Source organism: Python bivittatus, unplaced genomic scaffold (assembly GCF_059951505.1).
Source record: "Python bivittatus isolate LINGU-HERP-01145 unplaced genomic scaffold, Pbiv_v1 ctg000190_np1212, whole genome shotgun sequence".
Classification (NCBI taxonomy): domain Eukaryota; kingdom Metazoa; phylum Chordata; class Lepidosauria; order Squamata; family Pythonidae; genus Python; species Python bivittatus.
The window spans coordinates 1,484,801-1,508,174 of record NW_028277042.1 but is presented as its reverse complement, the minus strand read 5'-3'; the positions used below and the strand labels follow the sequence as shown (position 1 = coordinate 1,508,174).

Genomic DNA, 23,374 nt, shown 5'->3' with positions numbered 1-23,374 from the left:
ATGGGCGCGATCCGATCCAAAGCCTCAGCTGCCCCTTTATTCCAAGCAGCTCCCAAGGCTTCAGATGGACCATGCAGCAGGCCAACAGGAACAACCCCCAGCTCCCTCTGGAACCCATCTGGGTGCATTAGTCACCAGGGGCAGACCAATCTAACAGGTCCAGCCTCCCTGCAGTGGATAGTGGTGCTAGGGAATCCCGTTGTGACCAGGGCGTGATCTAACCACGACAAGGGGAACACCAAAAGCTCCCCCAATTTCAGATCACATAGCTGCTGCTCCAGCAGGAACACCAGATCTGGTGTATGACCACTGTTCTGTGTTGGGCTCTGGATGATTTGGGATAGGCCCATGGCCATCATGGTGGCCATGAACTCCCGAGCCCCCTCAGACCCCATCCCTAGAGAATGCAAATTGAAGTCCCCCAAGACCATAAGCCTGGGGAACTCCACTACCAACCCAGAAATGGCGTCAAGGAGCTCAGGCAGGGGAGTTGCTGTGCAGCAGGGAGGCCAGTACAACAGCAGCAATCCCAACTGATCCTTAGAGCCCAATTTGATGAACAGAGTCTCACATCCCGTGACCTGTGGTGCAGCACCCTTGAAAGCTGTAAGAGATTCCCGGATGATAGTTGCCACACCTCCACCCCTGCCCCAGACTCTCATGTAGGTCTTTAAGTGGGAAGTAGAGGGAGACCCAGGTAAGGAGTGTGGGGGAGGCCCTGGGAGGCCCAGTGAAGGCTGCGTACAAGTTGGGGGAGTGCTCAATGCATCGCGAGCTCAGAAAGGCTGGAGAATGAGGGTGAGGGGTGCATGTGATCTCAGGCTGGGGAAAGAGGGTGCAGAGTATGTACATGTATGGGATCGCGCAGAGGCCATGGAAAGAGGGTGCAGGGTATGTGCGTGAGTGCAGAGAGGCTGAGGAAAGAGGGCACAAGGTGTGTGCGAGCAAAGGGGGGAAGAAGGGCATGGTGCATGTGAGCAAAGAAAGGCAGGTTCTTTCTTCTTAACCCAGTGACTTGCGACCTTCCTTGCTGGCTTCCCATTGACTTTGCTTGGGGGAAGCCAGCAGGGAAGGGTGCAAATGGTGATCATGTGACTGCGGGATGCTGCAACTGGTCATAAGTGTGAGCTGGCAGCCAGGCATCCAAATTCTGTTCCCTAGACTCTGGGGGTGCTGCAACGGCCAGAACTTTGAGGACTGTTTGTAAGTCCCTTCATTCAGCACTGTTGTAACTTTGAAGGAATGGCCATAACTCAAGGACTACCTGTAATTTTCTTGGCAACAATTCAGAAGCATTTTGCCAGCACCTTTTTCTGGAATGTGTTTCAGCCTGGTCTGGCAACAATCCTGGAATTCTCAGATCACACAGGCCTTTTCCAACCCTGCTTATGTTTGAAGATACTAGATGACCAGGGGTTGATGCCTCTTTCTACTGTTGATGAGCAAGCCTGGATCCTTTAAAATAATAAATGAATCGTACAGATTCTGGGCATCCAGAATCTTGCCTTAAAGTCATAATTGGTCCATTTTATCTCAAGTCTGTAATTTTGCATACATGCCTCATATTTTAGTTACACAGCTTTCAGTTGCAAGATTAGATATCTCCCTGATTTACCTGCTGCTAGAAAAATGCATATGAAATAATGGGAAAGTTCTTAGCTCTGATTTTTTCAAAAGTATTAAAAGATCAGACATAGCAAATTTCTTGGAAAGGAGGGCGGTTATGAATGCAGCTAGCTGCCCATAAGCAATGCTGCTGCAGCTTGAGATGCATCCTCTTTATGAACACCAAAACCAAGCTGCGATATGCAGGCTTCCTGTGTTCAGAGAGCATGTTTATGAGGAAACAGGAATATGGAAAAGGTTTTGCTATTTGAATTGTTTTTTTATGATTCCCTAAATAATATCTGTACATCTGATTATTGCAGAAGTTAGTTGCTTTTGTGGAATTCCACCAGTCCTTATAGGTGTATGAGTTAAAAAACATACTGCTTCAAATAAATCTGAATGCTGTGATTTGCAGGATGCTGAGAATTTTATCTAGGTCTGGAGTCAAGGTGTGTAGGATTCAGACCTGAGGCAGGCAAAAGCTCTCCCAGACTGCTTTGGGCATCTTCATTGTATCTGTTGGTGTTTCCTTCTCCTTTTTCTGAGTTCCCACCATAGCCCCATTGCTCAGGAAAATACAGAATACCCCATCCTGTGAGTCAAGCAAAAGACGTAGCTCCTTGGAGGAGCTGCAGATAGATTAAACATGGGTTCCCCTGCTGGATCCAAAGCCCCTTTGCCCACTTCAGATCTGAAGGTTGCACACTCCTGGACCCATACTTGTTAGCCACCCAAGATATTGGGTCCCTGCAAAAGTCACTTCTCCATGTGACTTTTAAATGATGCCGTTTTCTCATAGGTGCTCATGTAGTAATGGCTGTTGAGTCCATCTTTCCATTAGAGGATCACTTTTCCAGTCTAGGTTTCTTAATCATTTCAGGGTACCTGGTATACTTCACCAGACCGATGACAATGCACCGCACGGTCTCACCTACTGAACCAACACCCCGGTAAGCATAAAGCATTAGCAAGCAGTGGCCTTCACCGACCTTCCCAGCAGTAAGAAAACAGAACTGAGTTCATTGAAGGAGTCTGGTTGCATCTTTTCCGATGAACCAATTTAATTAAAAGACATAACCTTTCATGAGCTGCAGCTCACGAAATCTTACGCCTTTTAATTAAATTGGCTCGTTGGAAAAGATGCAACCAGATTTCTTCTGGTTTTTTACCACCACAGACTAACCCAGCTCTCCTCCCACAGTATCTGAGTTTATTGACACATCTGTTAATAATTCTGTCAAAATTCTCTCTGAGAATGTGGGAAATCCAGGTTGTTTGATTTGCAGTCATAAGCTTTTACACAGAGCAGGATAAAATAACCAAGTTAAACTTCATCCCATTAATACCGAATATTCAACCTATTAAGCGATTGCCCTTCACAATCAGTTGCCATGGCCTCTAAGACTGCCATTGCAAAAGGAGCCTTGGGAAACTTGACGTGGCAGTGGAAAACCACCACATTCTCTAAAGAATTTTCCTCCCCTTTGCAAAGAAATTTTTCCTGCACCAAAAACTATAAAGACAGTGACACAGGTAATGGGCAGGTCTTCACTGAGAATGACCACATAAGAGAACATTGTGCTGGTGGATTTGGTGGTACAATATCTTCTGGCCATCACAGCTCTTAGCATATTTTGAAACCATCTCCAATCCACGTGGAGGACCTCAGTTTGGGAAAGGCTGGAATAGACTATAAAGGGAAGGTAATACTCTGGGCAGACATTCATGTCTGAATGTTTGCAGCATTCTCTGCATGCAAAATGCTTCAAGGCTCTTTGCTCCAAACCAGGTGCATCTGGCCTGAGAATGACAGGAACATCTTTCCCTCCATTCAGATCCTTGTCGGCCCTCTCGGCCTACCACAGTGGCCTCATCACTCCCATGAAGATCCGTACAGAGAGCCCTGGCAACCTGCGGTTGTATGGTGGGAGTCCCACGCGTAGTGAAAAGGAGCAGGTCTCCATCAGTTCCTTCTACTACAAGGAGAGGGTAAGCCCATGGCTAGTGGAATGTCTTGGCCCATGCTTTAGCTGGTTTGGCAAAGCCTGTTGGAATCAATAATCTTTTGGCAGCTCTCTGAGGAGTGGCCAGCTGCTTCCCCAGTAATCCTGAAGGATACTTCTCCAGTAAGCTGTGCTGATCAGTCAGAGGCTACTGGTTCTCCCTTGGAGTGCTCTTGATTGCAGTGGCTGCTTCCTTATTGGACTCCATTGTTAGGCTTTTATTTGCTGGGGAAATTATGTGTATTTGAGGACTTGTCCATGTTTTTGCAAGGGGACAGCGCCAGCATTTCTATAGTGATCCCTGTTAACTATGGATTTTGGGGGGGGGGTACATGCATGGCAGGCTTCTCGGCATTGGTTATGCTGGAACCCAGTTGGAGACACAGGAAGCTACTGGCTGGAGAGCTCCTTCCATTTTGGACTATAGACAACTGCAGACCATCTCAGTTGCAAAGGCTGTAATACTGATTTTCTTCTACTTTCTTGAATGTAGAAAGCTGCACCTTTTGACTTCTTAGACTGAATAGCTCCATTTGCTGTCAGTATGCTGTAGGTATCCTGGGGCAGTTATTTAGGGCAAACATTCAGACAAAAATGTCTGTCCTGGACATCTCTGAAGGTCATGCCTGGGGCAAACATTCCATCAATGGCAAGAAAGCTGTAGTCTCATCTTAAGAGCTGTGAGGTCCTTCTTTAACAGTACCTTTGGGATACGGCAGAGAGGAGAGTCCTGTCATCTCTTGTGGCCTAAAAAAACAATCTTGATTGCAATCTCTTCACAGCGAGCGAGCCTCTGTAAGGAATGCCTGTGGGTGATCCTGTCATCTCTTTTATCTGGAGGAGATTCTGAAGAGCTGAACCAACCTCTGATTGCCGTGGGCATCAGCTCCATAAAGAAATGGCACCATATTCAATCCACCATTTTCCCCCAGAAGTCTTGAAGGCGAGCTGTTCTAATACAAATGAGGCCAAGAGAGAGTGCAGAAGTCTCTTTTGAGAACTGTGACTTGGGACTAGCTTTAGCTGATAATGTAAGGCCACGTTGAAGGTGGCTAAAGGTGGCTAAAGAGCAGCAGCTTTGACCAGGTCTGTGATGCAGTGCAAAAATCCCACCTTCTGTGAGGGAAATGCTTAGGGGAAAGCAGTATTTGTGATGCTGCACTGACAGCTTACTGTACGTGTGCAGTCAGTGCACTCTGTGTTGAGCAACTGTTGGATGCTGAAGGAACCCTTCAGCTCCACGTTCTAAGCAGTACAGCCTGTATCCTGCCATGCAGCCGTCTGCTGGAGAACTCAGAAACATGCCCTAGGAAGTAATAAAGTACAGGGGATTGCAGGAATTGAGGATCACCTGCAGCTCCACCCGTATGAACTTAAGATCCTCAATTAACCAGCCTACTGAGACTTAGTAGCTTGTCCTTAGGCAGGTGCTAATCATTTATTATGTTCCCTGAAGCCCATAAAATGGCTTTGAAATACACTTTTGCTTGCTTTTGACTGGTTCCACCTTCTAAGATCCTTTGGAGAGATGGCTTGGCTGGGGACCCATGGTCCTGGAACCATGGGTGTTCCATCTCGTGGCCCAGTGGACAAATTCAGAGTCAAGTTTGGCTCAAGCCACAGTGATTAGTAAGCAGGACTATTTAAGCAGAACTTTATTAGGAATGGACCCTATCTATGCATTGCTTAGAATAGGAATGAAGATATTCTTGAGTTTACCATTTAGAACTGGGATCATTTTTTTTAATATTCACGTACAAGTCTCCTATGCAGAATAAAGCTTGTATATCTAGTTGCTGGTTGAGAAAGTGGCATCTAGGGTGGTATAATCTGGAATTCCTCTACTTCAGTCGTATGGGTCCTGTGGGTGGGCTCTCAGAGTAATTTGCATGTTTTTCATACCACGTGAAAGCAGTTCACATTGGCCTGTCAGGAGTTCTGAATGCTTCCCTTTCTTTATTCCTACTAAAAGCAGAGAGGAATGCAAGGAGGTCATACACAAACCTGCAGGAAAAGATTGGTTTAATCTTAGTGGCAGAGGCTCCCTATTCTCTTTCTCAGTTCCCCTGCAGGGAAAATTAAACCACCAGAAACAGACTTCTGGCTTGTAATTTGGTGGATTACAATTCCGTCCTTTTCCCTGCTTTCCATCGGTAGGTCTAGTCCATAGGTTGAAAGTAAAACAGTCTGTGACCTTTCAATTTAAAAAAGTCACCAGCAGGGCCAGGGGGCCACTTTTGTCTGTAACCTGGGGCAGTTGACTGTCAAAGGACACATTTCTTGGGCAGCTCTTTCCATTTTTGCTTTGTCAAAAAGGAGCAGCAGGAGCACCGGGAGGGAGTGTCTCCAGATGGGCCATGCTTTGAAGCTGCCCTCTTTGCGTTTCTGCAGCTTGGAGCCTCCTGATCCTTAAAATCAGAGTTTCTCAGCTGCGTGTTCTTTTCTTCCTTTTTCTTATTTTCTTCATGGCTCTCCTCCTTTCCTTCTTCCGGGCGTAACATTCTCATGCACAGATGTCTCCTTGCTCTGCCAGACGGCGGTGGTCCATACAAGCAATTAACGACTTCCCGGTACTGTGTGCTGTCTTCCTGCCACTCTTGACTAACTCTGTCTGCTCCTCACAGGCCCAAGAATAACTTGGCACTTGGTTGGCTTTGTGTGACCTGCATTGGAGTGGAGGGAGGAGACTCCACGTGGGGGGACCATGTCCGCATAACGCTGGACTTGGAAAAGGAGGTGGATCCTCCTGGGCCAGAAAGCTTCCTTCCACAATAAAAATGGCTGGTGCTTTATTTGGAACCGTGTTCACCAGGCCAGAAAGTCAAAGTAACCTGTGGGGTTGGAAGGTGTGGTAGAGCATTTATCATCTTCTGATAAACGAGAGTTTCATGACTGGCTGCACCTACAGTGGCGAGGCAAGCATTTTGCGCAAATGTTCAGAACATGCTTTCAGTATTCCAGATATATCCACTGGGACAAAATGTTTGCTTTTGCTTCAAGGCAGTGGTGGAAACAAGACAGTAGGGAACCATGACTCTGGAGAAGGGCTTCCTTCTCTCCAGAGTAGGGTATTATGCAACTTAAAAAAATAGTTTCTCAGGATCTGGGCTAGTAAAGACTTAGGCTAATAAAGAGACAGAATGGTGGCCTGGGAACCCCTGGGTGAAACGTGAATCCTGGCCTAATTCAAAGAAGGTAGTAGATGTCCATGCGCTCTCTGCCTTTTCTCCACATCTGCTATTTGGAGATACTTATCTGCTGTACTTGATTTAATTGTTGTTGTTAAAGCAATTTGCGTCCCCTAGTTGTAGTTGCAGTGCCCCTTGGGGAGATACCTGGTGCAGCTTAGAAGCTCAAGGTGTGGCAGAATAGGATCTCTGGCTATTTTAAGAGTGGGACTCCAGTGGCCGTAGATTTCCTCATCTCTTCCTCTGAGAATACATTTTGCAAAGTCTGCAAACTTGAGTCATTCACGCAGAATACTAAATCCAGAACACCGTGTTCTTCAAGCTGGCCTAAATGTTAATGAATGATGTCACATTTCTTGTAAGGGAGAGCAGTTGTGTTCATGCAGAATGATAGGAATTCTGTGCATTTTATTTTGCTACTTGTTTTCAGTATAGCAGTTGCATCCAAGCTTATATCCTTCTTATAATTGTATTGGACATATTTCTTAATTAGTCATCAGTTCTGTGTGTAACCTATATAGGCACGATTCACACAACACCCTTAAGTCTGGGTTTTCTAAAACACAGTTCATGCAATATGCTATAGCCAAACAACTAAACAGCAAGCTGAAGCACAAAGTATGGTCCCCAGATGATGGCCTTGAAATCTAGGTCCTCTTCCTCTGAGATGTCCCTCATGCAAGGAATGATATTTCAGGGGTACAGAATTGGCACTTCCACAGAACATGGAGGCCATCAACAGGTTCACATGAACAAACAACTGTCCAAATTGAGAATAATTTAAATGTTCACTGAAAAACTGTATGAAAGAGAAGGTGAAGGTGGAACCTATTAGTCTGTAGCCAATCCTGGAGGAATCTTCAGTAAGCCTCTTGCTTCCAGTTTGAAGTGGGATAATCCAAGCGCTGGAGTCATTGTCTCTCTCCCTTGGCCTGTGAGCTATCCAAAATAGATAGTAGGGTAGTTAATAGTTAGAATTCTGTTTATCTCCCAGGTTCCTAAGGCAGAGAGTTTCACTATCTTTGGCTTCTGTGTGAGCTGTGAGGGATGGAGCTGGTGCTCCTTCTCCCTACAATGAGCTTGGGGTAGAAGTGGCAGTAAAGAACTTACGGCAGAGATTGTTTTTCCACCCAGGTGAGCCATCCGGAGTCCATGTTTTCTCCATGAAGACAGCTCAGCAGGGGGGAGAGGCCATTAGCCAGAACTGGGAATGAGATGGCGGGCTGTGTCTCTTTATCTTTTTTGTGAACCACTGATCTTGGAGGAAGTGGCTATGCTGGGAACATGAACCCCACAAAGAACTGTTTGTGTATGTTCCCCCCCCCCCATTTTGGGGTGTTAGGAGCATTAAGCCTTGTAGAAATTGAAGGCATTCATTGCACCGCTTAACTCTTAAAACCCTTGTAAACATCGGGATGAGTTTTCATTTTTGGGCTAAACTTGTTTCCTATCAGCTGAAACCTATCCGCTGCAGGGAGCCACCAATGTGCTCCAGTCCAGAAAAGGTTGCCTAGATCTTCAGTGTGAAATTCCTTCCCCATCCAATCCAGCCAAGAGGCATCCCAACATTTCCTCTCTCTCTCGCTCCTCGAAGAAGCTGAGGACGCGGTGCGTGCCTGTAGGCAGTCCGGCTCTGCTGATTGTGGAAAGATCCCCTTGGTTGCCACAAAGCAGTCAGTGGCTTATTCTTGGGCTGGCTCCATGTCTCAATCCATAATTTTGCTGCTCTGGCTGTCTCTTTCCACGAACAGTGGCGTGGGCAAACTTTTGCAGTATGCTCGCGGAGTGCGGCTCCCGCTTGCATCCTATCTCACGGTGTCCCTTTCCTGATGCTAACAATCGCAAGGAGTCTGGTAGCACCTTTTCTACCTAACTGCTTTTCTAAAAAGGCATAACCTTTTTAAATAACATTTGTTGGTCAGAAAAGGTGCCCTCAGACCCCTGATATTCGGCTACTGTAGACTAACACAGCTCTCCTCCTGCAACTTTCCTGATGGCGGAAGATGAGGCAGCTCTAGCTCTCCAGTGCTTGATCTTCCCCTGCGCCCTTCCCACAGCCGGGTGTTAGTGCTGTTGCCCTCAGCTGGCCTGTGTAGCAGCAGCAGCTGCCCTCCACTCTTCCATACCACGCTAGATGCTTGTTGGCCAATGCCACTTATTTGCTAAAAAATGGATGTTTCTGCCTGTATGAGGCCAATAGCTTCTCATCAATCAAGTGACAGCTCTGTCTGCACAGCAGCTAAAAGTGCTAAACTTTATACTGTAGAAGAGAGGCCATTCCAGGAATTTTAGGATTTCAAAGGATATTATTTAACTTTTAAGGAACTGCTTGGAGGAGGAATTTTAACGGGCAAGTGGAAGGGAGAATCTACTCCCACCATTGCTATGTTATGAGGCGCTTGTGGCTTTTATTTTTTAAAGGTTAATGTGGCCAATTGCAAGCACCTAATTAAAATGTGTTAATAGATGCATTTGTTTTGATTCCATGGCTCTGATTTAAATGAATATTCTTATCACTTTTAACTAAAGGCATCTTTGAAAGTTTATGGAAACTCATGAAATTTCTGAGTACCCGATGAATTTGCTCTGTTGAGTTGAGAGGCCACTTTAACCTCAAATGGTTTATTTTTAAACTTGTAGAATTATGTTAGATTTGCTAAGAATATAGTAGCTGTGGCAGGTTTTTTTTCTAATCTCATCTTCCTTTTGTGGCAGACAGTCTTAAGTTAAGAATCACCTTCCTGTCACTTAAATATAGAAGGGCTTGTCAGGTGGAGCAGGAATTCAGAATTACAAACATAAGCAAATATGTGTGATTTGCAAAAGATGAGATAAATTGCAACATTTTGCTTCATTTTCTCTCTCTCTTTTAAGAATAGAATACATACCCAGCCTGCACATTCACAAACCAAGGGGCGTAGGTGCCTTTCTGTACAGGACTGCAGAAACATCTAACCAATTCCTGGCATTGTCCACAAGGTGCATGTGAGAATTTCAGCTGCATAAATGCACAAGGAGAAGCATAAACTCTAACCATGGCCAAAGATGCCAGCATCACTTCGTATGACTTCTTCCTCTGAGATCATACTGATGGCTGAACTTCCCATTCTTCAGAATAGGAAACTTCTCCACAGGCCACGAATTCCAAATATTTCAGCACTTTTGTATATATGGGCGGAGGTGGAAGTTGCTTGGTCACAGCGTTTGAACTTTCCCCTCTATACATTCTTTACCATTTTGAAAACAGCTTTGCATGTTAATGGTTTGTGAAAATACAGGAACTTCAAGCTTTTATGTGCCTGCATATATTGTTCATGTCTGCAGCAAACATTTGTACATCACAGAGGAAGCTGTGGGAGATGCGCCAAGTTCTCATCTTGAACGTAAATAATTTGCACAGATAGGAAGGGCAACTAGGGAGTTTTGTTGCAAGTCTCATAATGGGCTTGCCTGAAAGTGTAATCCACTCGTACCCCAAAGGTGGGAATAAGAGGTCCCTGGCATCCTGTTTTCAACCCCCCCCCCCAAATATCACAAGACCATACTGCCAAAATTTGATGGCAAAACAACCAAATCTGGGAATAGGGCTGCAGGTCTCCCCATCCCAAAATGGCCTGAAATCACCATTTAGGGGACTGTTGTTCTGGCCCCCATTTTGCTGACTTTTTGCAGGTTTTTAAGGGTGAGGAATGAGAAGTCACCCATTGCTATCCCCATTCTTGTCTCCCACCTCCCACCCTGCAAAAATGATAATTTTGACCTGTTGGGGGAACATGTTGACCCATTTGGGAGATTCATCATGTTATAAGGCATTTATTTTCCTTCTCCTGCAAATTAGATGTCAAAACATTATGAGATCCCACAGAGCACATGTAGTTATCATCCTTCCCATTCTGCATGCATTCCCCTCTCCCTTAGGGGTATTTGGAAACTGATCTTATAATGTGGGAAATCTAGCCAATGGGATGAATAAAATGACCTGTCTTTGAAGCTATAAGCTGTAGCCAGTTGCTTGCAACCCAGAATAAGTAAACCCCCTTGTTCTCTGTGATGCTGCTTCTCATTTCTTGTGCTGGAGTGCTTCTTGCCAGCTTGTGTTGCTGCAGCCCCTGGATTCTCAGGAAGCTCTTTTTGGCCTCTTCCTCTTTCTTTCCATCCCTCTCTCTCGTGCACGCAATATACCAGCCTTTCCGAATTAGGAAAGGTTGCAGTTATCTCCCCTGGACAAACCTATCCTTGGCGACTGGAAGGTTATCCTTTCCTCCAGCCTACACAGAAATGCTCTTAGTATAGCACCTACGTTGCATGGAGAAGGTCAGTCCTGGGTGTTTCCAAGGAGGGCTGGAAAAGACCCAGGTTAAGCAACCCGCTGCTAATCAGACTGTGGTGTGACTCGGTTTAAGATTCTTGTGTTCCTGCTTTAGCTCCCTTCCGTGCCATTCTCTGGGCCTTCCCCCCCCCCCAACACCACAGCCCTTCCCTCTGTTTCTGCTGTTGTCGTGACTGCCTTTTCTGAAGCCTCAGTGTAGTGGCTGCTCCTGTTTGGTTAAGTAGGGCAAAATTTGGAGAGATCCACAGAGCTCTCCTGCCCCTGAAGAAGATGTTGCATTTGGACTCCCTCTCCACTCTCCCCATCTCTAACAGAAGTTTTTCCTCCTGCAGAAATCCAGGCGATGGAAGAGCAAACGTGAGGGGACAGAGGCCAGCAGCCGGCCCATCAAAGCAGCTGGAAAAGTCATCATTCAGGACACCTCTTGTCTGCTCCCTGTCCATAAATCATTAGGGGAGATGTATATGTGAGTGCCTGAGCGATTTGTTCGAGTGTCGTTGGGGAGCAGGGGGAGAGGAAGGCACGGCTGTCATCCCAATGGAAAGAGGAGCATGATCTCAGGATGACTTGTATTCTGAAATTTAGGGATGGCAAGAATTCATCAATCTGGGGACAAACCATTTGGTTTCTGCTTGGAGGACTGACTTCTTAGAGCTGCCCAACAGCCCCCAGAAAGGGAAGGCCTGGGGGGGAAACAGAACAGAACAGAGTTCTCCAGGATGTTCCCTTCTCGGACTGGCAGACGTTGTCTATCCTTATATAAACCTTTCCCCCTTTTCAGTTTGTTATAACCTTGCGAGAAACAACTTGCCCAGCTGTTTGTGGTGGATTCAGGGCTGCCCTCATTCAAGAGAGGAGTCCCTCATTAAACCTGGAAAGAGCCGTTTGCTGTACATGCATTTTCTGGCGGCGGGGGGGGGGGGGAACCCTTCAGAATGCAACCTTGCTTTAAAGAAGGCTGTCTTTTGGAGATGTGGCCCTGGGGTTTATTCTGCTGGAGTTACCCCCACTCGTCTGAAGGTTGAAGAGGATGAAATCTTGGATTTATCTTCTGGCTTTCTGTTGGTGTCTCTTCTCTCAGGGGCTTCATGAATAAGCTTTTATTGCTACGATTCACCACAGTTCTGACACTATTCTGTCCTTCCTTAACATTTTTTTTTTTTTGGCTGCTTTGTTCCTTAACTTACTTACCCTATTTAGCAATCAAATTTATATAGCCACCCATCTCACAAATGTGACAATGTTTTTCTTTGTGGTGTCTAATTGAAACAGATTTTTAAAATAGAAATTGTAGGGCTGGGTAAAATAAGGACCACCCTCTTCTCTCCCACATTCCAAAGTACTTGTCCCTGTTTCTGTCCCCTCCATAGGTCAGGGGGCTTCTAAATAGTCTCTGTGGACCACAAACACAGCTCTTTGGAAGCCTTGCAGAGGAGTGAAAGGTTCTGTCCTTCACTCAGTTGCTGGTCAAAGATAAAAGTGTTTCCTTTTCCAGAGCAGGAAAAGTAGGATCTGAGGGCAGTGTTTCAGGAGGAGAAGGGCCCTCCTGAACATCTTGCTCCATGGATTAGCTGCATCTGTGAGCTGGAAGCTTCTAAAGCCTGGCTGATACGTTTAGATGCAACCATCCAAGCGCCTTTGTGGATGTTATCCATCATTTGTTGGCCTTTGCCGGGAGAGGAAATGGAGCTCACGGCAGGTATTCCAGTGGCAGCTATCATGGAGGGCTTGGGGGCAGACTTTATCTAAGAGCCTCACCTGTTGATTTTGGCTGTGAGAAGTGTTGGGGAGCAGAAGCATTGCGGGGAAGCAGGAAGGTGAGGATAGACAAGGAAAATCCTCTGATTTACCTGCATCACTGATGTTACTGATAGGGTTTGCACATGATATAACCCATGAGGTGTCTTGCATAAAGCAGAATTGGCTGGGCTCACTCAAAACTATTGTAAACCACAGTGACTGATTTCTGCTAGGTGACGTGGAATGCGCAATACATTGCTTAATGTAAACATGCCCCTAGGTGTTGGTGGTTGTTTTTCCTCCAGTAGACCAGGTGCTGAGAAATGTAACTCCTGCACCTGGTAGCTGGCAGTTCTGCGGAGGAGAACAGGCTGTGCATCCCTCAGCCGCACCTCTTCTCTTTCAGACTAAACGTGGCAGATATTCAGGAGACCTGCCAGAAGAACGCAGCCTCGGCCTTGACGGTGGGACGCAGAGACCTCTTGCAGGTGCTGCTCCTTCCCCATCGCTCTGCGGGGCTGTCTGGAGACCATCTTGAGCGGGGCGGGGTGGCCATTGAGAAGAGACAGGAGGCCATGGTTTAAGAGGAAAGCCCTTTCCCCCTTGCATAGTGAGCCCACTGATCCTTGCTCTTTTTAGTGTCCCCTCCATCCCTCCCCTGTCCCCCCACCCCAGCTTCCTTTTGCAAGGATCTTCTCCGGTTCAGGTGTTTGAGGAATGAAGATGGAGGGAACATGAGACTTTTTCTCAGCTGGGAAAAGGTGGAAGGAAGCCCATGGTCTGCTGACTCCTTTCACTAGCAACTTGCCTCTTTCTCTCAGTGGAGCGGAACATTACTTGCAAACTTGCAGATGCTCAAAGCAGCATCCCCAAATTTAATTTGTCTTCCTTTCCTACAATGTCACATTTTCCTCTGTAGGAAAAGGTGTGTGCCCAACATCCCTACATGTGTGTGAAGGGAAGTATTCCCCTGTGCAGTGCAGCACCTACAAAGTGGTGTTCTACCCATTCCCTCCAGGCTATGATGCCATCATCCTGTGCACTTTTGCCCACCACTCCATACTGTTTGCTCACATGTACAAGGAGGGTGGGAGCATAGGAAGCCATTTTTAGTGGCAAATTTTACAACTTCTGCCAGCCTTCAGTCTCCCTTCCTGGGAGCAGATGTGGAGGGAGGATACAATTGGGGTTTGCAGGATTGCCATAAGGATTGCAGTTGGGGTCCCAATCTAGTATCTGGAGGTTGTGGGGAACTGGACAGAATGAAATAGGCTCGGGTTGAATCCCAGCGAGATGGGGGGGGCTCCTGACCCAAAGACCGTCTGGCTCCACGTTGGCTCCAAACATGGCGGCAGTTCTGCTGCCTGGGGGTTTTGGCCTCACAGCTCCTGCCAGCAGAGCAGGCAGATGCTGTGGCCAGAAGACTGCCCAGCTTCCGCTGGTGGGTCCCCTGCAGCCTTTCTTGGGGCAGGATGCTTGGGCAAGAGTCCCTTGCACTCTCATCACCTTGTGTTTGGATTACTGTCTTGTACTGTGCTTGGGGCTGCCCTTGAGGGCAGCTCAGACTCTGGTGCTCCAGAAGGCAGCAGCCCTCTTGTTGGCACGTGGGAGCAGTTTCAGTAGTGCAGGCAAGCATTGGCTGCTGGTTTGTTTTGGGAAACGGTGCCAAGTGCTGGGTATGACCTACAAAGCCTTACGTGGCCTGGGGTCTGGATCCTTTTTAAATTATACATACAACAAGAAAAGAAATAAGAAAAGAAAACATGATCGCCTAAAGACAAACATATGACTAAACCACTGGGAGAACAGCCAGGTCTCTAGTAGCTTCCTGAACGTCATTAGGGAGGGAGTCATCTGGATCTTGCGGGACCATCTTCTCCAAGTAGAGCCTGCCCTGCCCTGCCCTGCCCTGCCCTGCCCTGCCCTGCCCTGCCCTGCCCTGCCCTGCCCTGCCCTGCCCTGCCCTGCCCACGTGAAGCTGGTGGGTGGTGGTCCAAAAGTAAGCCTTTATGGTTACTCCACAAACCTTATGGGGCAACTTGCCCCCCCCCAAAAAAAGATCAGGATGCCCTGAATGCCCCACGGTTAAGTTTTTGGAGAGCAATCAGGATGGTGCTCTTCTGCTGAGCCTTTATTTCGTACAGGCATTGTGGTCATTTTTATGCTGGTTCTACTTTTGGGGATCTTAATTGATTAGAAATTTGGTTGCGGTTTGGGTGCTGAATTGTATATGCTGTAAGCCCCCCAAAGTTTTTGCTTGGGGCAGCATGAAAAGCTGCTGCCTCTGACATGGCCTTTTCTTCCAGGTTTGGTCACTGGCCACGGTAGCGACCGATCTCTGCCTTGACCCCAACACTGACCCAGACTTGGAGACCCCCTGGGCCCAGCACCCTTTCGGCCGCCAGCTCCTGGAGTCTCTGTAAGGAGGCGGTGGGAACGGAAACGTTGGAGAGCAGCAGGGCTGCTGTCCTGCTCTCTTGTGGAGCTCTGCATGGTGATGGGTTCTTGATTCGCTTCCTAGGAAGTTGGGTCAGCATTAGCTGATTGGTAGGCTGAAAAAGACAAAAAGGAAATCAACTTTGCTCCAGTATTCCAGGGTTGTGTTAACCTACTTGAAATGCCAAGCAGTGGCTTTTTACTAATATGCAATGCTATTGGGATTCTTTATAGCAGGGGTTTTCAAACTTTTTCAGGCTCCCTCAATTTAGAGGCAAAGCTCTAGTGATAGAAGACTGGCTGCATTCAAGTGAATTTTATTTTAGTCTCTCCCAGAACCCATAAATATATGTATCCCAGCATTCTCTCCGTGAAATACAATTTTATCTAAACTTTCCTTGAGAGCCTGATCTCTGGGCAAGCAGTGGCATTAGTTCTGCTGGGCATTTTTCATGTTTTCACTTGTGCCGTCCCAGGCTCCTTAACCTGTCGCACCTCAAACATACCTTGCCTTAGCCAGAAAGTATTTAACTTTAGTCCATTTTGAGGGCACTTTGTAGAACAAAAGTGCTATTAGGCAAAGAAATTTAGCTTCTTGGAGCTCTGTGTGTCCCAAGCTTTTAAAAATGGGTGAGAAATTTCCAAGTACAGCGAGGGGTAATACTAGTCAAGAATTCTAATTATTGCCCTTACCCAAGAAAGTAGACTATTTCCTTTCCCCACAATAATGTACCCTTAAACTGGGAGGCCTGGCTTAAGTTCACTGAACAATATGGCAATAGAAGCAACTGAGGTTTTGATATCGAGCCTTCCTCTTTTGGGGAGTGATCAAGTTAAATCCATCTTCCTGCCTGCCCTGAATATTTGCCCCGTCCACTCAGCCGCTGTGTGTGCACGTGCACTATTTTTCTCCAGTGTCATAGTTAGCTACTGTTTTTACTTTTGCCATCGGCAGATCAGACAAGTCAGCACCCCTGTTCCAAATTTTAATCCATAACTCGCTAAGGGCTATTTCTTTTCTTCTTTCCCCTCTGCAGGTTGGCACACTATTGCCAGCTCCATGATGTGCAGACCTTGGCTATGCTGTGTAGTGTCTTTGAGGCCCAATCCAGACCCCAGGGAATCCTGAATCCCTCAGGGCTTGCTCCTCAGCGCCCCTCTAGCCACAGTCGATACGTATGAGTTGATCTGTATTTCTGTTCTTTTCCCTCCAAGCCCCATTTGTGCTGTTTGGGGGACACCCTGACGTCATTTCTTCTTGTTTTGCCCTCAACAGCCCAGCTTTACCTCCTCAGGCTCTTGTTCCAGCATGTCAGACCCTGGACTGAGCACCAGCAGCTGGAACATAGGTAGGCACACATCTGCCACTTTGGACATATCTCACAAGGCTTCATATTTGGGATATATGTGTTGGTTTTCATCTTTTGGGGTAGTTTAAGCTGCTTTGAAGGGGGACGCAGTGGTGCAGCGGCTTAATGACGCTGAAAGTTGGCGGCCAGAAATGGTCGACGCTTCAGCGGTTTGAGTCCAGCCTTCGTGCTAAACAGGGTGAGCTCCTGTTTCCTCCCCAGTTCCTGTCAACCCAACAGGTCGAAAACTCACGTGAGTAGACAAATGGGCACTCTCACTCTGGTGGGAGGAAAAATGCTGGCGCGGCACCTTGAAAAAAGGAGTTGGGAGCAGTTGCTGGTAAGCGCGAAAAACCGCGCGCGCCCAAAAAGGGCGCGAAGCAACGGAAACCCCGCCTCCTGCGCTCGCCAGCTGGGCTCTGCTCTAGGAAGGAGGCCATGGCAAACCACTTCCAAAAAACAATTGCCTTGAAAACTGCAAGGACTCGTCCAAGCAGTCAATGCAGGGTCAGCAATGACCGAGCGCAGACAAAAAAAAAAAAGCTGCTTTGAGTGCCTCAGTGTCATTTTGTGCTTAGTTCTCAATAAAAGCACTCCTCGTTGAAACTGACACAGGTTCAGGGATAGGAATTTTTATTGAAAAAAAAAAACAGAAGCACACCATGATCTGGCAAAAGAAAAATAGCTGGAACTAAATCCCCCCAGCCAAACCCCAAATTTAAAGTCCTTTCCTTCCCCCCTCCCCCTTGATCACAGAGGAGGCTCTCTGATGTCCTCCATTGCCAGGTGTTTAATTGTCTCTGATGGTCCAGGAAATGACTTGCCCCTGCCGAGCAGTCCTTGCTCCAAGCTGCTCCCCCCCTCCTGCCGGAATGGCAGAACCACAAACCTATGTGCTAAAAAACAATTGCAAGGATTCTGACACTCGGTTGTCTTATTAGTAGGTTTTGCATTTTTGAAAAGGAGAGATGGTATTCTGTTAAAGGCATTCCAGGTTAAATTACCTAAAGGATTCGTTGGTGTTACTAGCAATTAATTGATCATGTACATCTGTCCACGGTCGCCTAAGTGCAAATGTGTTTTTTGGATAATGCACTCATGCAACTTAGTAGGTACCATCTTGGAAGGCAAGAAAGTTTCTTCTGAAGAAGTGCCTGCTGCCATCAAGTAATACTTTTTTAAAAGCAATCTGCCTAGTTAAGAAGGGATATGGATCATCTGTTGTTGTGTTGACTACCTGAAATGCACTCCAGAATTGCTTAGAAGCATTTGTTTCTGTCCTGCTTTAAGGCTGAGCCATTTCTTTTGATGCTGCTTGTGTTGCCAAATGCTAAAAGAGCTGTGTCACAACTTTTGGCACAGGACAGTTTGCTGCTGGGCTGGGTGGGGGATCCTCTCCCAGCTTGGCACAGTCCTTGCTGTTAGCACCCTTTCTAGGATCAGCTAATCAACTTTTGACTTTTGTAGCCAGCAAAGAGATGGAACACACGCTAGGCTGGGCTGAATCTTCACCTGATGATTTTCGCCTTGGGAACTTGGCGTATGCTGACCCCCGGGACCGAGAGAAAGACCAACACGACAGGAACAAAAGGTGGGAAGGGCCAGTTGCCTTCAGCTTCCTTGTTGGGTGGAGGCAATGGGCCATTATGGAGAGCCCCCAACCTCTTTGGGATGTCATAAAGAGGGTGAACTGGGCTGCAGTTCAAAACATCATGATTTTGGAACTCTTTACGGTGTTCTCACGCCTCCCAGTTAGTTTTAGATTTCATAAGGAAGCGTGGCTGGGTTATGAGATTATCTTGAGCTGTCTAGGAGCTAGAATCTAATTTTGCTTTCTTAGAAGATACATCCTCGGGAAGGAGTTTTTCTTGCTGTTCTTGTCCTCTGCGCCATGTAATTCACACTTTTAAATATTGCTTTTGGGTAGAAGCATTCGCACAAGCACGAGCGTTTTCAGTTGTGAAAGGTATGATTGAAGTGCTGGGCTTTATAGCTGGGAACTGGTACATTCTTGAACATTCTTGTGCTGTGTCTGCATTTTTGCAGTCAGATAAAAATTGCCCTCTTGTTTTACGTAATTATAATAACCCAAATTTCACCCCAGCCCAGTAATTTTTTAAATTATTTGTGAAGGCACTCAGTTCAAAGCGACTTTTTATGGCCAGATAACTGAAGCAGCAGAACTTCCTCCCTCTCCTCTGAGCCATTTGGTGGGGTGGTGAAGATGCCTGGGACTGAGGCCTCTCAGGTTCAGCCCCCGCTTAGCATGGAAACAGCTGTGGCTTTGGGCAAATTGCTTGCTCTCAGCCCGGCGATTTCTTCATGTTTACTACCATATGCTCCTAAAGGAAAGGTGGCTGTAAATGTTCTGTTAGTAGCTGAAATAGTACTGATGTAATTATAATAATAAAGATGCAGAGATATGTTTTTTTTTAATTTTACCTCCAGAATAGCTTAAAGTGCATATAACATTCATTATGAGTAACAGGTTTTATAATTAAATAAATAATTTTTCAAAAGCGGAACCCTAAAACTCATAAATAAATTTTTAAGCGGTCTGTAGAAAAGAAATCCACTAAAGCTTCTGTGCTCATACAGAAGGACAGAACTCAGGGCAAAGAGAAAATGGGTTAAGCAAAGGAAGGCCTGTACAAACCCCACAGAGAACTAACCCAGCCATGTCAGGGACCCACTGGCCCATTTGCGGATCTTTTTCTCCAGGCTTCTGGATCCTGCCAACACGCAGCAGTTTGACGACTATAAAAAGTGCTACGGAGAAATCCTCTATCGCTGGGGCCTGCGAGAGAAACGGGCCGAAGTTCTCAAGTTTGTTTCCTGCCCCCCTGATCCTCATAAAGGGATTGGTGAGTTGAAACCCCTCCGTTAAGGTGACTTGGCCCTCTGGGAGGGCCCACTGTTCTCATGGAAAGGGCCACTGGGCCCCAGTTCAGCGGTTATCAGTCAAACCGCCTCTTCTGCCCTCCAGTCTGTTCCCCTTTAGACTCTTTGCCAAACAGGGTGTCGTGCAGAGTGATAATCACAAACACTCCTGTTTGTGCAGAGCGCAGCAAAAACTCCAGGAAAATATTAGCCATGAAAGCAAACACATCAACAGCTATTCACAATGCAATGTCCATTTCTTGTTTCCCAAAGAAATCCAGTCAGAAAATATATACTAACTGGTGTTTATTGATAAAAATGCAAAAACTCCATAAAATGCAAATATCATACAAAATATAAAGAAAAACACCTCATTATATTGTAGCATCCAAGACTTATTAGCAACACAAGCTTAACAAAATCTCTAGCTACAAACTCTTACAGAAGAGGTACACTACTTGGTAATTTGTTACAACTACGTAGCCCATAAAACCTACATAGTGGCTAACACTAAAACAACTAACAACTACTCTGAGAGGCTGAACATTTTCCTCTCCTTGTATTATAGCTCTATGCCACCCCCACTGGGTAACTAGCATACACACGCCAATAGGTGGCAGTAAATAGCACAATACACAACACACAATAACAGGTGTTTTCACATGATCTCCTAGCCAAAATATTATTTGTTATTGTAAAGATAACGGGATGAATCCTTTCCCATGAGAATGAAAATCCTGACACAGGGACGTTTATGGGGGGAGCCGTTCAAATAAGAGAGAGAAACTTCTCTCCCAGGTTCAGGTGCAGGAAAGGGGAGGGCAGCAAGGAGGGAAGAAGAGGTCCCAGGTTAGCTTTTTTGCATTTGGGCTCAGCAGGAGAGGTGTGTCCATCTGGCTCCTGAGCTCTTGGGGTATTTGATATCTGGCATGAAACCAGGAATGTCCCGGAGGTCTCCCCCCCCCCCCTCACTCTGAAAACTTTCTGATGGTAGCATCAATTCAGGGCAGGAAGCCAGAATTCAGAGAGCACAGCCAAGAGTCATCTGTACTCGCTGGCGTGGTGGAGTTGCATCAGAACCAACAACCATGAAAGTGTGCTGGACCCTGCTCCCTTTTCCCTTAAGGTGGCTTTCTCTGTATTTTTAAGGGTTTTCTCTCCTCCCAAATATATTTGGGCCTATTACATTTATTTTGGGGTTGGGGAAGTCCTGCCTTCTTTCAGGTGAGACAAAGAGCCGTGGATCCTATGTGGGGCTCTGCTGGGGCTTTTGACCAGGCTTTATTAAATAAACTGTATCAGCCTGACTCACACAGTGCTCAGCCACAACAGGAGTTGGCAGAAAGAAGCAAGGGCTGGAGTAGAAACCCAGCCGTTTCCTGTTGGTGGAGAGAATCTGACCAGTTGTGGTGTTTCCTATTCGTTGGGGCCAGTTTGAAGGGGAAGCTGAGGTTTGGTGGGCTCAGCCAGCCAAAAAGGTATCCTGGCTGCTGATCCCCCAAACCTGAATGGGAAGCACGCACTGAGCTTCAGAGTGGCCTTGAGCAACTTCTAGGGCTTCCTGAAGCCACCTTCTCAGCTGGTAGAAAAAGGGAGCAGTTTCCTTTTTCAGATTCTGAAATTGTGAGCTGTTTCTATATATGCTGAACTCTCCAAAGCTCAGTCCTGCCCTTGTTCAAGCTCAGGAAAATGATGGGGTCCCAGTCACAGAGATGCCTTTGGGGGATCTCTGATAGAAGCCTCCCAAGTGACCCCTTCCGCAAGCCTTAAATTCACAGGGACACCATTCCCAGTCGTTGAAATGAGAGAAGCTTCGTAGAGGATGGTCCATTGCTCAGTCTTGCATAACAGTTTTTGCAACAAAGCACCCCCGTTTTGTCTTCTACCCGTGAGGCTGAGTTTGGGGAGGAGAACTTCTGCCACGTGGCCTCCTGTTACAGGTGTGGTTGTATTGCTGAAAAGGGTGTCTGTTGTTGAGGGGAGTGCGTGCTGTGTTGGAAAGAAAAGGAGGGATTGTCGGTGGCCATTTTAGTAGCATGTTTGTATCGCTTCCCCTTCGAGTGTGTGGATTAACTTACCTGGCCTTAGTTGCAGCAACCCTCCAATCACCCCTGTCTCTCTTGCTCCCCTGGCAGAGTTTGGCGTCTACTGCAGCTATTGCCGCAGTGAGGTGCGTGGCATTCAGTGCGCCATCTGCAAAGGCTTTGCATTCCAGTGTGCCATCTGCCATGTGGCCGTGCGGGGCTCTTCCAACTTCTGTCTGACCTGCGGTCATGGAGGACACACCAGCCACATGATGGAATGGTTCTGCACCCAGGAAGTGTGTCCCACTGGCTGTGGCTGCCACTGCTTGCTGGAGAGCACTTTCTGATGGAGCATCTTCAGCAGCTGACTTGGATCACCCCTGGTCCAGATGATTTTCATCTGATCTGCAGCAAAGATCCCAGATTGCTTTGACATGGATGGCCCATTTTCTTGATTGCAGGGACACTCTGCAGTCTTGGCAGGAGTGAGGCATGGTGGCTAGTGATTCCAAACCTTTTTGAGGGTGTTCTGTCCTAACAGAGTGCAAGAGAAGAGACAACTGAAGCTGGAGAACAACCTGGTCTGATGAAAGGTTCTTGCATGATAGAGAGATGAATAGTCTCCCCAAAAATATGTACTTGGAAGCCAGGCCTTCCAGAAGACCTTCCGTTTGGTTAGATTATTGTTGCATATTTGAATTGACTTCAGAAGTCTTGATATTATGTGAAGAGATCAGAGTGAACAGAGAATTTTTACCAAGACACGGAAAAGCCTTCTGTCTTTGCAGGCTGGATTGCTTGAATTAATTGTTACATCCCTTAGGAAGAAGGCAGGATTGGAGTGTGGACTTTACCCTGAGCATTGGAGAGGAAGGTCTCACCTGTCCTGTGGCAGGTGTTTTTCTCTCTTCCTCATCTGCCACTACAGAAGTACCCTTTTTCCAAAGAGGGTTGAGCTGTAATTGCTTGACTGGAATTGACTTCCTTGACAAAGGTGGGAGCAGGTTCTTTAAAGAAAGAAGGCCTTGGATTCTCAAACAGCAGGGCCAATATTTGGCTTTGGAGTAACAATTTCCAGATTGAGCAATCTGTATTTTTGATGCTGAAAGGCATTTGAACCTGGTGGAACAGGTGTGGGGAAGGCAGCAATCGTATACAGTCTTTGTGGGTACCAACAGGAATCTGGACTGAGCCCTCCTGCTTTGGGCTAGATCCTTCAGTGCCTGGACTTTGGATTGCTGACCCTCTCTAAAGCATAGACACTATGTCACACAGTTTCCTTCAAGCCTTGAAGCTGAGGAAGTGTATTTTTGTATATTCACTTAATAATTAAGAACATTTTATAAAGTTGTCTTCTTCTGCAGCCTTTGAAGTTATTGACAAGTTTGGAGGAAGACTTAAACTCCCTCTTTCCCTCCTCAACATGACTCAAAAATTAGCACTCTTTCATTGCATGTGTTTATTACTTATTATTTATTAAGGCCCCTTTCAACAAACAGGTTCACAGAGCTCTTTCTGTATAGTTAAGCCTGTAAGCTTACAATCCAAAAGACAGGATACAAAGGGAGAAGGGAAGTGGGAGGGGGGTTGTAAGGCTAAATAGCACTTGTCTTCCTCATGAGACTTAGAGCTTAGCAGCAGCTGCCTATTCTCACCAGTAGATAGCAGCAGCTACTCGTGCCTGGAGTTGTGGGCTCACAATAAACTTTGTGCAGTGCCAAGAGATGTACACCAGCATGGACAATTTTCCTCTAATAATGAGTAAGGAGTGAGACCAATTTGAAATTGATCTTTCCTGGTTCTAGGGCCCCATCAA

At 46.6% G+C, this 23,374-nt stretch overlaps 1 protein-coding gene across 4 annotated transcripts in view; it reads left to right on the top strand.

Annotated features, from left to right (window-relative positions):
- Window positions 1-23,118, top strand: part of WDR59 (WD repeat domain 59) — a 59,610-nt gene extending 36,492 nt beyond the window's left edge. Inside the window, exons 17-27 of one of the 4 annotated variants that reach the window (XM_088135862.1) lie at window positions 2,489-2,558; window positions 3,444-3,597; window positions 6,125-6,181; window positions 11,462-11,595; window positions 13,276-13,357; window positions 15,176-15,288; window positions 16,343-16,481; window positions 16,582-16,654; window positions 18,122-18,245; window positions 19,376-19,518; window positions 21,670-23,118. In XM_088135862.1, the coding sequence (XP_087991988.1) occupies window positions 2,489-2,558; window positions 3,444-3,597; window positions 6,125-6,181; window positions 11,462-11,595; window positions 13,276-13,357; window positions 15,176-15,288; window positions 16,343-16,481; window positions 16,582-16,654; window positions 18,122-18,245; window positions 19,376-19,518; window positions 21,670-21,905 (1,325 nt within the window). In that variant the 3' untranslated portion in view covers window positions 21,906-23,118. Of the gene's footprint in view, window positions 1-2,488; window positions 2,559-3,443; window positions 3,598-6,124; window positions 6,182-11,461; window positions 11,596-13,275; window positions 13,358-15,175; window positions 15,289-16,342; window positions 16,482-16,581; window positions 16,655-18,121; window positions 18,246-19,375; window positions 19,519-21,669 lie in introns of those variants that run through there. The other 3 variants (XM_088135860.1, XR_015795243.1, XM_007428187.3) reach the window with 3 other exon arrangements.
- The last annotated feature ends 256 nt before the right edge of the window (window positions 23,119-23,374 follow it).